Consider the following 16130-nt stretch of genomic DNA (forward strand, 5'->3'; position numbering starts at 1 on the left):
ATTAGTTGTCTATCTTAAATAGATAGAGATTGAACACAATCCCACAATTGAGCACTATCACTAATATATTATTTTGTTTTGGTATAAGATCGTTTAGATTTTCTACAAAATTATTGTTACGTGATCGTTTAAATTGAGTATAAGATTATTTAGACTATATACAAGATTATTTTTTTGATTGATTAATTGTGAGATATTTTTGTTATTTCGAGACTTTTTCATTTTTTTAAAAAAGTTATGTGAAAATTCGCTATTTGTTTTATTTTGTAAAAGTCCTTTTTATTTAAAAATGTGAAGAATGAACTTTTTATTTTTTCAATAAAAATAGATAGTTTGGAATAAAAATTTATTGAAAAAATTAAATGATTAAAAATATTTACAAAATATAATAAAATTTGATTAAGTTTGTATCCCTCAATTACAAAATTGAAAAGATCAAATAAAATTATTGCACGATAAAATTAGTCTAAATTATTATTATATATAAACTATTGGGAAATACAATACATTTGGTTTTTGGTTGTTTTGGTGTGCTGAGCTATGGATATTTCTGTGCGAAATTCTCTCAACCCCAATAAACTTCTCAAAGAAGAGTAATTCCATTTCCTTTGATGTTTCTTCCTCCTTCAATTTTGTATTTCAATCTTTCTTATTCTTTTTTTCCATCTTCAGATTTGTTAGCAACTTGACTGGATCTTCTATGATCGAAATCGCAGCGCTTTCAGCTATTATACCCGTAATCCCCTTCCATTTTTCTTTCTGTCTTATTTAATTTTGATGTTCTTCTCTCACTTTTGGGTTCTTCTCTCTGAGTTTGTAGATTCTTGTACTTCTTCGGCACTCATTCAGCTCCACCAATGTGGTTGGTATGTTTCTCACTTAATGGGTTTTTCTTTTTGTTCCAATTTATTTGAATTTTGGATTGGCGTTAGGGGAGTTGCACTTTCTAACTCTCCACTCCTGAGCTAATACGGGCTCATGCTTCCCGCCACCACCACCCTCCATGAATCAGCCATGAGTGTCTTCTACTTTGCTTTAGATTTTTACTTCATTGGAACATTTTCGGTGTAAGACGGTTTCTTTTATTCCTCCCTCTGCCCATTATCTTTCGTGGTTGAATGAGAGAAGATAGAGAGAGAGATAAGTTTTGATATGGGTTGGCCTTATGATGACACTGTGATCAAAATGTTGGGTCTGAACTGAGTGATTATCATCTAATATTGTTGCTTTCTTATCACTCTTGTTTGTAAAGGCTCGAATAGGTTGATAGAGCCTCTAGAAATATAATAAAATGAATGTCTCCGGACTTCTGTTTCCATTCTTGATCACGTGGTTAATCTTAAATCTCGTTGTTTGCAGATCATACTGCTGCAAATGCTTCATTGAAGAAAAGTGATGGTCTAGTTATACGCACAAAGAGTTTGAAGCGGTACTTAGCTGCAATTGCTGTAGATTTTCTTATTATTGTGATTCCCACTCTCTTGTTTTTCACGGTAAGTAACTTAAAATGGGAGACTAAATTTAGTATAATAGGCATATGTTCGTATGAGAGAGATGTTTTATTTCACTTTTATATTTTCCAGTTGTTATCCTTTTCACTTTTACAATGAATGTCTCGTTTTGTTATGATTGATGTTCCATCTTGATAAATTTGATTTATTTTCGTTTGAGACTAACTTAATTTGCTCATTTGGTTTTCTGGACTAATTGACGGGTGGTTTCATTTCCTTAATTATTCATGTACAGGTTCTAGCAGATTGGTCATGTTTATGTGCGATTTTATTGACCTTGCTGTTATTATTATTGATTGCAGCCAAAGGGTAAGACATTTTCTGTACATATTAAATATTGTACTTTTTCCTGCGGAATAATTCTTATTGTAAATTCATAGTATATAAAATGTTGCATGAGCTGCGGCTGGGCAAACAAGTCTCTTCTGCATCACGCACTGACAAAAAGCCATTCTACTCCCAACACAGAATGCTCAATCATTCTCCAACATGGGAAGCAGGAAACCAAAGTCTAAGGGCAAATATTTCATCTTTTAGGGTTGTTGTGGTATGCTTCTTAAACCATTGTTTATGTGTCACGTCTTTTGTTCATATGCTATCTTTGTCCTCATATCATATAATGTATTCCTTTGGTTAACAATGTCACTGCAGATGATCACAACATGCTTGTGTATATTAGCTGTTGATTTCAGAATATTTCCTAGAAGATATGCTAAGACAGAGACTTACGGTACAAGTCTGGTAAGAACTTTTATGATATCTACAATGTGCAACCTATGTTTTATTTTTATTATCTTAAAAATTCATATTTCTAGACTTTTTTTGTATAATCATATCATTATTTATCTTTCAAGTTGTATGGATTTGCTAATCTTTGTGGCGGAATTTTACTTCTACAAACTAATTGCTAGTGCACTGAAGAGTATGGTTACTCGATCTAATTGCCACTTTATTCTTTCATGCCCCCACCCATTTAATCTTACTTTTGCTCTTGTTCTTGTTACTATCACTCTTCCACTTATCGTTTAATGTATCTCTTTAACCCTTTTCAATAAAGAATACCTATTCTATTAATTAGTGGTAGTACTCATTGTATATAGATATACTCATTTAATTGATGTTCATTAACATGAATATTACAGATGGATCTTGGTGTCGGTTCATTTGTGCTGGCAAATTCATTAGTTTCTCGGCAGGCACGTAATGTCTTATCCACGTGAGTAATTAATTGCTTACCATCTTATATGTATGCATATACATCTTCATTTCCTGCTGGGTATTTAGTTTTAATTCATGGGGAGATCACTCTTGAAAGAGCTTTATGAGTTCTCTATCCAGTTATATGCTTGAAACTTAACCCTGTATTCTTATTGATGAACCTCCTACTTTGGAGTGATTATACTAACTAAAAAGAAAACTAAAAAATATATTAACAAAACTTTGAAATATTTAGTATGAGGCGATCACCAAAAAGTTGACGTGCAATGCATGAATATAATTAAATGCTGACTGTTGGCCTACGGATTTTAACAGGTAAAAGAATGCTTAATGTGCTGGTAGTGAAAATGGTTCCCTATCTAGAAACACTGATTGGAAAAATATAAATTTCTCAAATATTAAACGTCAAACATGAATCCTTTTATAATGCTAAGACATGCATGTACAAAGAAAAGAAAGAATCCTCGATTACTTTTTGACTGAATCATTACATTGAAGGTATTCAGTTTAGATTAATTTTGGATGCAAGATAAAGTGAATTAGAACTTGGAAGAACGGCCATATGGAGAAGCTTCCTAGTATTATTCAACATCCACTATATGCATTATACATTATCTAAGCTCCCATGTCTGACTGACTTACGTGTTCTTTATAACAAGTTTCTTATTTTGGTTCTTTAATTCATATTAAATTATTGCAGTAACTTGATTAGCACTATGCGGAATTCAACTGCAAAACCATTTCACAATTTGTTGTTTTTCTTTCTTTTTTCAGACAATGGAAAGGTGCATTAAAATCTGTTTTTCCTCTTCTCGTTCTAGGATTTATTCGTCTGATAACTACTTCTGGTGTAGATTATCAGGTAAGTTTGTTGGTTTCTTTGTGACATTGATGTATAAATGTCAAATGTATTGAACAATTTATTTGATTAGTTATGCTTCTATATTTTGAAACTATGGAAAGATTTCCAGAATAGTAACTAGAAGACCATGGTATGCTCGATTCAACATCATTGGAGCACATGACATAGGCTAATATTGTGCAACTGGACATCTTATTTGGCTAATTTATTTCCATTTCACTATGGCCTTTTCTTTCACCTTCACCATGCGATTGAAATATGTTAGTTGTGAAGGGGTCACAAAATGTGTTAGCTATGAAATTTATTGCTCCGCAAACAAACTTTGTGTTGACATATGATGCACATAGTTTATTATTATTATTACTTTATTTGAAACATATCTTTTGATGGTCTGCTTGTAGGTTCATGTAGGAGAATATGGAGTGCACTGGAATTTCTTTTTCACACTTTCTGCTGTATCAATTCTTACCACTGTCATTAATATTCCTCCACAATATTCTGGAATTTTTGGTTCAATAATTCTAGTAGGTATAATTCAATTATGGGCTAGTTTGGATTGTGTTTAAAATGGTACTGTTGAGTGCAATTGAAATATTAGTGAACCTAAACAGGCTCTTTTTATCTTATTGGCACACATAATTTCACAATCTGTGATAAAGTTTATGAGGCAATTTGTTCTCCAGGGTACCAGTATTGGTTGATATATGGTGGGCTAAATACTTATCTTCTTTCAAATCAGAGGGGTTCTGATATAATCAGCCAAAACAAGGAAGGACTTTTTAGCATATTTGGTGAGCATCAAGTAAATTTGAGTGCATCTTTTCTTCCTGGAATAGGACAAACTTTTATCCTTTGCTGTCGCATTATATTCGGCCATTGATCCATTCCATTTGCAGGGTATTGGAGTATTTATCTTATTGGCGTGCAGTTGGGAAACTCTCTATTCTTCGGAAAAAATTCAACTGCTACACTAAAGAGCAAGAGAAGAGCAAGGATAATAGTTTGGATTCTTGCTGTTTTCTTTTGGTATTACTCAATACCTTGAACTCTGCAAGGTTTTTCTTTTTGTGGAAAAAAATGCTTGATCAGAAGCTAAACTCATAAAACTTATCTTAATGCCTGGGTCAGGATGACAACCTTGTTTCTGGATTCTTATGTTGAGAGAGTATCTCGTAGAATGGTAAAAAAAAATCTCTATTAAGTCACCTGTTTACATTTATGATGGCATTTATAAAGCGTTAATCCATTCTCTTTTTGCAGTGCAACCTGGCATATGTCACTCTGGTACTGGCCCAAAATTTACAGGTTTGACCTCCTTTTTATTTTTCTTACTAATAGAAAAATTTTGTATTCTGAGAAAAATTTGGGACACGTTATCCCCAAATGGACACTGCTATAGGTAATTCTGGTATTGATGTGGAAAGATATGTTAGTTAGTGATTAAAATATAGTTGGTTATTTCTTATTATCAATGTTAGTTGTAAGGAGCTCTAAAAAACTCGTTTTGAAACAAGAACTTTGTTTGGTCATAGATTTTGCCTAACCCCAAATCCATTTTATTAGGTATGGTATAGGAAAGGAGATTGAATTCATTTGACCTTGGCGCTTACCTTAATTAGCTAAAAGAGACAAATTTATTGTTGCATGTTCATTGTTTTTCTTTACTAGCCCATTTTTGTTGGGGTAAATGACATATACGCCCTTAAGCTACCTTTCCTCTTCTTCTTTATTACCTTTTAGCTTTTATGCCATATAGAAACTTGTGTGTAAAAATCAAGGAAAAAGTAAACTTTCGAGAATTCAGTGCATTAGGTAGTCAGTTATTACCCTCAAATTTTTTGTTTGTGATTACGAAATGGCAACTCTTGTAGTCTTTTTACACAAACAAAAAGGATACATATAGCAATATTAATTTACAGGTTTTGGCAATATTAATGCTTTCTGGTTATGTCGCTGGGAACGAAACTTCAGCTCTTGAAGAAGCATTAAACAGCAATTTATTGGCAGCATTTCTTCTGGTAACATCGCTTCTAGTATTTTCACCAGTCTTGCAAATGCATCTCATTTCCTTTTAATTTTTATTCTCCTTTTTCTCTCCTTTCAGGCAAACTTGCTCACTGGACTAGTTAACTTATCAGTTGATACCCTGTCCACATCATCCATCTCGGCTTTATTTATTTTACTTGTTTATGCATTTATTTTATCCATTGCAATGGGATTGGCCTATTTCAATGGCATTAGGTTGAAGTTTTGGTAGGTTAGATTGTGATAGTATGACATGTTTCTTCTATGTAAGTTTGAAACAACAAAGTATCATCAGACAATTTTGTAAACTACTTTTTGGAACAGAGATGAACTTTTTTGAGACAAAACAAAAGAGTCCATAAGGACTTTGATTCAGAAAACTTGAGATGACAGAAAATGTTAAGATACTACAAATACACTACAAAAATAGCTGTAAAAGATGTACAGATCACACCACCAGCAAATCTCATAAGCGGCAGTTGGAATTCTCAAGCAAAATCTTGGTTCAGAGTTTTCTACCAAGGGATGATTCTGATGTTGAAACTGAGTGGGTCTATGATTCTTCAGGTTGGCTTTCAACAATGTCTTCTTTTGGGGTTTCTGCTTCATTGACATTTCTTTCACTGAATTTCAGGCGAAGGGGTCTTCCCATCAATTCCTGTAGAGGGAAAATGTAAAGCATTTCAAATCTGTTAGGAAGGAAAGAAATTGAACATTCCACTTGCATTAGGGGCGAAAATTTGTCGTAGTACTTGAGTTATTTTTCGGGTTTTGAAGTATTATCTCAAGTTTTCATTTTAGAAAGAGAAAACTACTGGAACAAGAATTTTAGAGGTGAAGTGTGTGTTTATATAGACTTAATTTTTAAAAACAAAATAGTTATCAAATTGAAAGTAAAGAAGTAAATTACCTTGCCCTCCAAAGAAGAAAGTGCAGTTTGAGCTTCCTCTCGAGTAGCAAAAGAAACAAAACCATAACCAGCAGATCTTCCAGCGGGACTATCGAAGACAACCCTCGCTGCAATTGGGTTAAAGTTTTCAGAAAAGAAGTCTCTGAGATTGTTTGATCTCACTTTCCATGCAAGATTTGATACATAAAGTTTATTCACTGTCTCTCCAGGAGGAGGACCTGGAGGCTTTGGTGGAGGAGGTTTCTTCAATCTCTTTGCAAACTCTACCTTTATAACTCTTCCTGATATTTCCTGCACAAATATATTAACACTATATGCTTACCATGAAAAGAACCTACACATGTCTGTTTTAATAGGCAGTAGTTCTCTTATGTATGTTTAGAACCGACATAAAGCAGAATGACTGAAATGCATGTCTGGTAATTCTCGAACATGAACTTGTTCACGGTTGCATCAGTTTGCAATGGGCAAGCCCCGTGGTCGTGAATGTGCATTTCAATGTTGGCTAGTGCTTTGTGACTTGAGCAAAATATTAATTTCCATTGTTTTTAGAATTTAGGTTATCGGACATTAGTAAACCTAAATTTGAGTCATCCCTACATAAATCTCATCTACATAAATCTCATCAATAAACTCTAAGATCAAAAAGGGCTTTTGGATAACAATAGATTGGTTTAGTAGTATTGAAACATGTGAAAAAAGAAAGTAAAAGGAACGAGTTCAAACTCTAGTGACTTATAAAACCTACAAATATCCAAAAAGAAAAGAACTTTTGAGGACTCTCAAAGTAGTTTTATACATACTAAAAGTGATAATGAAATTGAAAATGCACAATTTCAGAACATCAAGAATGTAGTTGGTAGAATACCAGTATAGAACAGAATAAAAATTCATTTGAACAAATAAGCAAACAGAAAGTGAGCAGAAATAGGTAGAAGAAAACCTACTTGAGAGTCAAATTTCTGAATAGCAGCTTGAGCTTCATCTGGTGAAGCCATAGTCACAAAGGCAAATCCCCTGCTTCTTCCATTTTTCTGCTTTATAATCTATACAAGTACAAACACACATTCCAACACAAATACATTAGATCATCATTCAATTCATACTCCTAAAGTTTAGGTGTGAAGGGTGGTATAAATTTAAAATCTCAACTTTCAATAATGTATAAAACTTATAATCGTCTATGCCTCTACAAGAGTTAACTACTTTAATAGTTAGGCATTTGAAAAAACATGGATGATTTTGATTCAATAATGAAAAATTAGTAGCTGACACAAGTATAAATTACCGTTTAGATTTTCTAATTGATATACAAGAAAGAAGAAAAGAAGAAGAAGAACCTCAACATCAGAGACAGTGCCGCATTGTCCAAAGAGCTCCTTAATGTCAACAACAGATAAAGACCAAGGTAAATTGAAGATATATAATTTCCTCTTCTGATTCACATCCTGATTTTCCTCTGAAGCTTCCTCCAAAGTGACCTCTTGCAGTGCAGAACATAGTCGGGCTCCGCCGCCGCGATTTCGCGATGAATTGAAAGAGGTAGGGGAAATGGGGGTTGTGGGATTGAGGGAAAGGAGAGGGGAGGAGAAGGAAATTCGAAGCTTAATGGGGGAGGGAAGTTTATTAAAGCATAATTTCGAGGCAGAAGAAGAGGAAGAAGAAGAAATGTATGGAGAAATGATTGGAAGTGGGGATTCGATCGTCACCATTGTTGCGATTTCGAAGTCGAAGAATGTGGATAAGACGATGGATATTTTATGTTTTCCATTTTTTCTTTTAATCCATACGTAAAAGGATATTTTAACCAAAATTAAATAAAGTAACGAAAATATGTTTTCTTTTTTTAAAAAAATTATGTTAAATAATAAATATTTTAGTTCTTTTTATATATATTATTTCTAATTTTCAAATTATATAAAATAAGATATCATATGCTAATAATTTTAGCTTTTTTTTTTCTTTGTTTTAAATCTTTTTTATCTACAATCCATCAATTTATACTTTTTTTTTCTTGCAAATATACATAAAATCTTATAAAAATTTCAAAATCAAACTACTTTTCTTTCAATAAAAATTTGAGATTTGAAAAAATTAGGTTCATACTCCAAACATATCATCTTCACAAAAATGAGAAAAAATCAAATCTATGAAATGTCAAAAAAAATATGGCTCGAGACACTCAGAATCTTTGATACATTATTGGTATATATTATTTGATACGCTATTTGTATAATTATTGGTATACCTTTGATACACATTATTACATGCACTGAAATGTGTTATATCTATACAATGAAATAAAATATGTTAAATTTTTCAAAGAAAATTAGCTTAACTTTTTAAAAATGAAAATAGAGAAACACGTAAGAACACCAAGCTAAATTTTCAACAATAAAAAGTAAAACAATTATCACAATATGACATTTTAATTTTTTAATCTACGGACAAATCACTTTTGTTCTTTCTTTTTTCTTTTTCTTTCGAGATGAAAAGCAATGCACTTAAATGATGCTGTAGGTGATGAGACCTACATCTAAAGGAGACTTGACCTAAATGGAACATGTGTTCAATTTAATGGAAAATGAGATTGCATTTTTGAACTTCTTCATCTTACTTTGTTTTCATACTTATCTATAATGATCTATAGAGGAAATCTTATGTCGTCGGTGTCCACAAAAGAGGGTTTTAAGTCGAGTACTTACGTTACGTTTATGTAACTTGAAGTTAAGAAGCTAAGTTTGATTTATATTTGATACGAAATATATATGTTATGTATAGCTCATATATGAAACTAAGTTACATTGTAGATCTAGTTCCCGAAACTTTTTACATTGCATACACATCCTTTAGCAGAATCAACCGTAAATCAATCTAGGCTTCTCAACACTAGATCTAAGTGCGAGTTTATTAAATTTGCAAATTAAACATATTCTAAAAGTTTTTATTCCGAGTAAGCATATACATCTTATAAGTTTCTTAATTAAGATCAAACAAATTTATCAGAAGATGGGGTCAAAATTGTCATATTTTTTCTTTACATTTGATCTAAAATAATCATTTTTATATTTTGCCAACAAAAGTTTAACTCAATCGGCACTTGTATGTACCTGAAGTCTTAGGTTCAAATCCTTCACTTTCAATTTGTACTAAAAAAATCACTTTTAAATTTCTAATTTGTTGGTTATGACTCATTAAAAGTTAAAAATGATTTTTTTGAGTGTAAATACATTTCATATTTCATGGATGAAGCAACTAAAACAAATTAAGAAATTGAAACACTGTTCTTATAAAAAAGAAAAGAAAAAGGAAGAAGCTTGGAAGAAGCAAAACTTTAGTACATAAAAAAAAAAAAAAAAAAAAAAAAAAAAGAAAGAAAAATTAATGTGAAAGCATCAAAGCTTGATTAATCCTTTTAATAATTTGTTAAAGCCTTTTTACACACATGTTGTGTTTATATTCTCTTAACAATGGTTCCATATTGTATCAACTTTTTCCCCATATTCAATATTCTTTCCCCCTTCCATATGGACAAGTTTCCCCTTTTCTTTTTCTTTCTTTCTTACCTTCTTTAAATAAATAACTAAAGTTAGTGCTTAGGACATTGTGATTGCTTCCTTTCTTTGGCTTTCATTTCCACATGAAAACCCTACAAAACTTCCCTTCACAATAAATCTAATTCTCTCTCACCACACCAACAACTTAAACAATAACCTCTTAAAACATGGCATTGAGTAACAATGTCATTGCAGCCATCAACTTCATTGCCTTGATTCTCTCGATTCCTGTCATCGGTGCAGGCATCTGGCTTGCAACCGAACCTGACAATGCTTGTGTCCAGGTTTTGCAATGGCCGGTCATTATTCTTGGCATCGTCATCTTTCTAGTAGCTTTGGCAGGTTTCATTGGAGCGTTCTGGAGAGTTTCGTGGCTTCTAATGTTCTACCTTATTGCTATGCTTGTTCTCATAATTCTACTCGGTAGCTTGATTATCTTTGTGTTTTCGGTCACGATGAGAGGATCTGGACACGCTGAACCGAGCCGAGCTTACTTGGAATATCACCTTGACGAGTTCTCGCTTTGGCTCCAAAGAAGGGTTAGAAGCTCTCACAAATGGGAAAGAATTAGAAATTGCCTTAGTTCTTCAACTACATGTGCTGAGTTGAACCAAAACTATAGATTTGCTCAAGATTTCTTCAATGCCCACATCACTCCTTTTCAGGTACAATTCTTCACTCACTACATCTATAAAAAATGCACTGAAATTTTGAAAAATATTCAAATAATTTGTTGTATAAAAATCTAAAAGAAATAGCTTTTATTTTTAGATTTTGATTAAGAATTTAAACGTTTCTCCAGTAGATGTGAAAATTATAGTTAAAAAGGTTGGAAGAAAGATTGAGCTAATCGGTCGAAAAAAAGAAAACGAAAGCAACCCCTTTTAATCCTTTGTATTAAAATTTAGATCTACCACAAAATTTAGGTTAGTAGTTTTCCCTAAGATTCTTTTTTACTTCATGATCAATAGTATTAAGATATGTTTGGAATGATTGATTTTAATATTTCAAAGTTAAATTTTGATGTTATGCATATCACAATTAAAAGTGTAAAATCAAGTATCAAATTTATTTTGCGTGACTAAAAAGCATGTTTCAAAGTGATTTTGATTTGATTTTAACAATTTCAAAATCACTTTCAAACACATGCTTACCTTAAAAAATTACTTCTTTCTTCTGTACTTCACAAACTACTTTAAAGTTCATTCCAAACATATGCTTTATATTTTCAATAGTCAGGGTGTTGCAAGCCACCAACAGATTGCGGTTTCACGTTTGTAAACCCAACGTACTGGATCAGTCCAATTAGCAACGGAGCGAGTATGGATTGCTCGAAATGGAGCAACGAGCAAACGGAGCTATGTTATGGATGTGATTCATGTAAAGCAGGTCTACTAGCAAACCTAAAGGAAGAATGGAGAAATGCAGACATAATTCTATTAGTTTCATTTGTGGGTCTCATTTTTGTGTATTTGTTGGCTTTCATTGCTTTGAAAAATGCCAATTCTGAGCAACTTTTCCGAAGGCACAAGCAAGGTTATGTCTAACACTCTCAAGACATCAACACACACACAAACCCTTAACCTTTTACTTTATTTCATTTAGTTTGCTTTCTTTCTTTCTTTTGAGGTTTACGATAGACACGTTAATGTTGAATCCTTTGATTTTTTTAGAAACGAGGATGGGTTTTTGTTAATATTGACTTCTTTACATTGATCGTTTGATTTGTGAAAGTATCAATGAAAATGAGATATATTATTTCTTGATTATAAAAAAAAAATTGTTAAATTGAATCATCAATATTTAAAATAGTAATTTATATCTTATTCAATAAGTTATACAAGTTGGGTTTGGAGGCTAATTTTGGAGTTATAATGCATTTCTCAGCTGGATAGGAATCCGACGTTAAAATTCAATGCTTTTGATTTTGAAATTGTGTTGACGGTCGTCTTTTCTCTTCTACACCCAAAACTAAAAGTCCGTAAACATGTGTGACTTGGGCTTAGGGATAACTAAAGAATTTTGAATCGGCCTCAAATTTAGCCCATAAATATATGACTTGGGCTTGGGGTTACATTAAAATTTTGAATTGGGCCCAGTTCAGAATGACTAAAATTTCCAGAACTACGTTTATCAAATATTAAGTCACATTATTATTTTCTTAATTTTATTTGAAGTTAGACAACAACCAAATTACAACGATCCATCCACTAATTTAAAAGTTTGCTTTAATAAAATCCTATGAATAGTTTGCTTCTCTACACTTACAAGTTACAATGATCCATCCACTAATTTCTAATGAGTTTGAAGGATAGTCTTGACATTAGATAAATTTTGTAAAATAATATCCATAATTAATTTTTATTCTTTTGTTGAACAAACAAAATCAATTTGCCTATGTGTTGCATAATGGGGCAAAAGAAAATAAATTTTTATTTGAATATGGTACTAAAATAGGGGGATATGTGCAAAAGAGAAGTCAATTTGATCTAATTTATGAGATATTTTTGAGATAGGTTTGTGCTAAAATGGATTTTTCTTCTTTTATAGAAAAAAATTAAACACATTGGAAATATTGAAAGTAATGAGAGAGAGAAAAAAGGAATGATATTTATCCAAATCCATCATTATTGGGCCCCATAAAAAGTAGATTGTCGGACTGGGCCAAAGCCCATATGGCCCATAGAATGTGTCTCCTTGTCATGGATGTCCGACCAGTTGTCAATAACATTTTATCATAAACTTTTTAATTACCTTCTATTCTTTTTCATATAACAGGAAAATTCAACTCGAGCATAACTCAATTGATATTGTTATTTATATTTATTTTAGTATTTTTTTTTAAATTACATTTATATTAGGTTAATTTTTATAAATATAATAAAACATCAAAATATTTACAGCATTCCATGAAGCTGGTCATTTTTGTTAAAATATTTTACGTGTATCCATCCTTTCAATCCTCTTTCCTTTTATGCAAATTTTCTTTTTCCTTTCAATTTGGTTTAATATACGTATGGATTTGGCTACGATCGGGTCACAAATCCAAACGACCAAATCTATCTACCAAAGAATCTTGAAAAAAATAGTTTACTTTTGGCAGTCAAATCTAAACAATCATAAAAACCATTTACTTTTGGTAGCAATCAAAGAATCTTAAAAAAAAAAAATAGTTTACATTTGGTAGCAAAATCTAAAAGGATTGTTGCCAACTCTAAACGATCCTTACCAATTACCAATATCGTATGCCAAATATATTACGTATGAGAGTTGTCAAATTAATCGTTGAATATGTTAACTATTGAACATGTCATTTTTGGTATTTTTCACGGTGGATTAGTATACTTTTTTCCATTTTTGAAATGGTAGTAAATATTTTGCAGCTTTATATTATTACCGAAATTTAATGAAAAGAAAAACATTTAAAATAGTTGAATTTAAAAATTGAAGTATCCAAATTTAAAAATTTTAGAGACAAAAAGTAAATTTTCCAATTTTTTTATATCCTACATTACATAAAAAAGCTACTTTAAAACAACAAATATTTGTGGCTTATTGAAAATTACATTTTTTTTTATAAAAGATTTCCCCTAAATTCACTCCACACCATTAATAAATTGAGAAGAAGAGAAATATTACAATTTAGAAAAATTGAACAAATCTTACAAAAGAGATGCAAAGAGCATTTAAAAAAGAAATCAATAAATTGTACTATCATTTGTCAAAAAAAGTGAAAATTTAATTTGTGTTTCTGTTTTAAAAGGAAGATATGTATATGATTAAAATTGGTCTCATATCTTCACATTTCTTTTCTCAAAATCAAATAGATTAGGTCTATTTTTTGTGTGTAGCTTTTCAAATTATGGCAATCACACAAAAGAGAAAATATGTATATATTTCTTTTTTCATGAATACATATAAAGAAAGAGAAATTTTGGAATGGAATTATCTCTCAATCTTTAGCAAATTAAGGTAATGTTTTAACCTAATGGCCTAATATTAATCACCAAAAAGTATGATTAAAGCTACTAAGCTATTAGCATTGGGATGATTATATTAAATTGAGGTCTTAATTTTTTTTTGTTCGTGATGGCTCCAAAATTTAATTATTAATCCCTATATTTTGGACTTTTAATTTATTTATTTGATCACTATATTTTCAATTTTAATTTATTTAATGGTTTTGTACATTTTATTTTTTGATTCCTTCAAATGTAATGAACATAAAAAAAAAAAAAAAAAGATTCACAACAGTAAGGTTAACACTAGCATTTGATCATGTTATTATTAACAAATAAATAATATCTTCAATAATTATTTTGACTATTTTCTGACAAAATAAATCAACTTAATATGAATTTATGTCTAGAAGAGGAAAAAAAGTAACTCATGTTACATTTAATATGAGTTGAACAACGACAAAAAAGTGAAAAATAAATTATCGATCTTTAGAATAGTAATTTATGATTTATGTACGATGCAATATATAATTCACTAATTGATATGATTTTCTCAAAACATTTATACGTAGAAAGCTCTTCTTACTCTCAAAAAAATTATTATTAGATTTTTGTATTTTTTAAAAGGACCCTTAAATTTAATGTGGATGTATTTGTGAGTAATTAGTTTCTTTAATTTCATTTTAATCTAATTTCTTTCCATACAAAATGTTAAGATTATATTTTTCTTAAGAAAAAATAGAGATTGCAAGTCATAACTTTTGTTCAAAATAATTTTCTTAACATGAAAATTTTGTAATAAAATCTCTTTGAAACAACGGTTGAGAGACGATCACTTATCTTTTTGAAAAAATGAAACCATATAGTTTAAAAGTAAAGATGAGCTAAGCTTTTTTATAGTTACATTTAATCAATATAAATTATAACATATATTGATATAAAAGGAAAACAAAATTAATTTTTGTAACTTTGACATAAATGGTAGAAAAAGAAAATAAATAAAAGACATGCAATTTTATTGATTCATCTTTCAATTAAATTTTAGAAACATAATTGGAAAAGCTACTCTTTTTTTCTCTTTTCTTTTTCCCTTCCATATCCCCAAGGTAGGATCCACTTTCCATTTTAGAGTGACAACCCAATTTAGTGATTTGATTATTAAATTTAGCATACAGAAATAAAAGACATTTAACAAAATGGGTTTGAAAATAAAAGGCCCTTAGTTAAGAATATAATATAAAGTTTTTTTTTTCTTTCGAGACCTTAAAAATAAAAATAAATAAAAGAATGATAGTGGAACTCTCTCTCTAGCTCTCTCTCTTTTCCCTGCCCAAAAAGGTTTATTTTTTTCATTTCTTTTTGTGTATTCCTACTAAGCTACCACCAAAAAAGAATATGCATAAACAACTTAGCTTTATTCTATTTAGTTACAAAAATTAAGCAACTAATCTATCTTTTGAAAGCATCCATTCAACCACTAATATATATATATATATATATGATAAAAGAAAAAGAAGATTAAAACCCATCAGAAGAAGAATGTTTTTATTTTTGATATGTTCCATCTATTATTCATCTTAACTAAACTTTAGGGTATATTAATTAATTAGTTGCTAAAAGATAGATGAAAAATATTGAAAATTATAATAATCTTTATGTACATTTGATGAGAGTAGTTTGCATAATCATCTATCTCTAAACTAATATTTAATTAAGTATAGAATGATATAAAATTAAAAGAAAGATATATAAAAGAGCATGACACATCCCCATTTTGTTTTTTAATTTGGTGTTTTAAATTACTTTTACTTATTTATTATTTAAGGGTAAAATGACAAAATTTTATGAAAATGACCTGCATTATATAAAGACAATGAAGTCTACATCAAATTATGGATGAATTTGGGTAAAATAATTAGTTGGGTACAAAGGTGAATGAAGTGTAGAAGTATATGTGGAGTTATGTTATATGTGTGGGAAAATGACATTAGATTATATATATAGTTACAATTTTAGGTCTTATTCTTCTTTCAAATATATGCAACCTGCCTAACATCTTTTTTTTTTCTTTGAGCATCTTATAGGGAA

General features: G+C 30.5%; 3 protein-coding genes across 4 annotated transcripts; 2 read left to right on the forward strand and 1 right to left on the reverse strand.

Annotated features, from left to right (window-relative positions):
- The first annotated feature begins 503 nt into the window (after positions 1-503).
- On the forward strand, positions 504-5963 carry LOC101206318 (uncharacterized protein At4g17910). Of its 2 annotated transcripts, none has more exons than XM_004148695.3 (16): positions 504-593; positions 673-736; positions 821-866; positions 1360-1493; positions 1747-1820; positions 1980-2058; positions 2163-2252; positions 2654-2727; positions 3504-3591; positions 3993-4119; positions 4275-4382; positions 4488-4617; positions 4720-4771; positions 4852-4896; positions 5511-5609; positions 5696-5963. In XM_004148695.3, exons 1-16 carry the CDS (start codon positions 541-543, stop codon positions 5846-5848), a joined length of 1416 nt encoding a protein of 471 aa, XP_004148743.1. In that variant the 5' UTR covers positions 504-540; the 3' UTR covers positions 5849-5963. The 2 variants fall into 2 exon arrangements, with proteins under 2 accessions (XP_004148743.1, XP_031738655.1); XM_031882795.1 differs by having other exon boundaries at positions 5563-5609.
- On the reverse strand, positions 5926-8332 carry LOC101211116 (29 kDa ribonucleoprotein A, chloroplastic). Its single transcript, XM_011652038.2, has 4 exons — positions 7867-8332; positions 7474-7572; positions 6527-6817; positions 5926-6274 (listed from the first exon to the last, which is right to left on the reverse strand). The coding sequence occupies exons 1-4, from the start codon at positions 8236-8238 to the stop codon at positions 6170-6172; spliced, it is 867 nt and encodes a 288-aa protein (XP_011650340.1). The 5' UTR covers positions 8239-8332; the 3' UTR covers positions 5926-6169.
- Positions 8333-10120: 1788 nt separating this feature from the next.
- LOC101210867 (protein TORNADO 2) lies at positions 10121-11863 on the forward strand. Its single transcript, XM_004148714.3, has 2 exons — positions 10121-10748; positions 11319-11863. The coding sequence occupies exons 1-2, from the start codon at positions 10251-10253 to the stop codon at positions 11628-11630; spliced, it is 810 nt and encodes a 269-aa protein (XP_004148762.1). The 5' UTR covers positions 10121-10250; the 3' UTR covers positions 11631-11863.
- Positions 11864-16130: the final 4267 nt, after the last annotated feature.

This window comes from Cucumis sativus, chromosome 3, assembly GCF_000004075.3.
Source record: "Cucumis sativus cultivar 9930 chromosome 3, Cucumber_9930_V3, whole genome shotgun sequence".
NCBI lineage: Eukaryota > Viridiplantae > Streptophyta > Magnoliopsida > Cucurbitales > Cucurbitaceae > Cucumis > Cucumis sativus.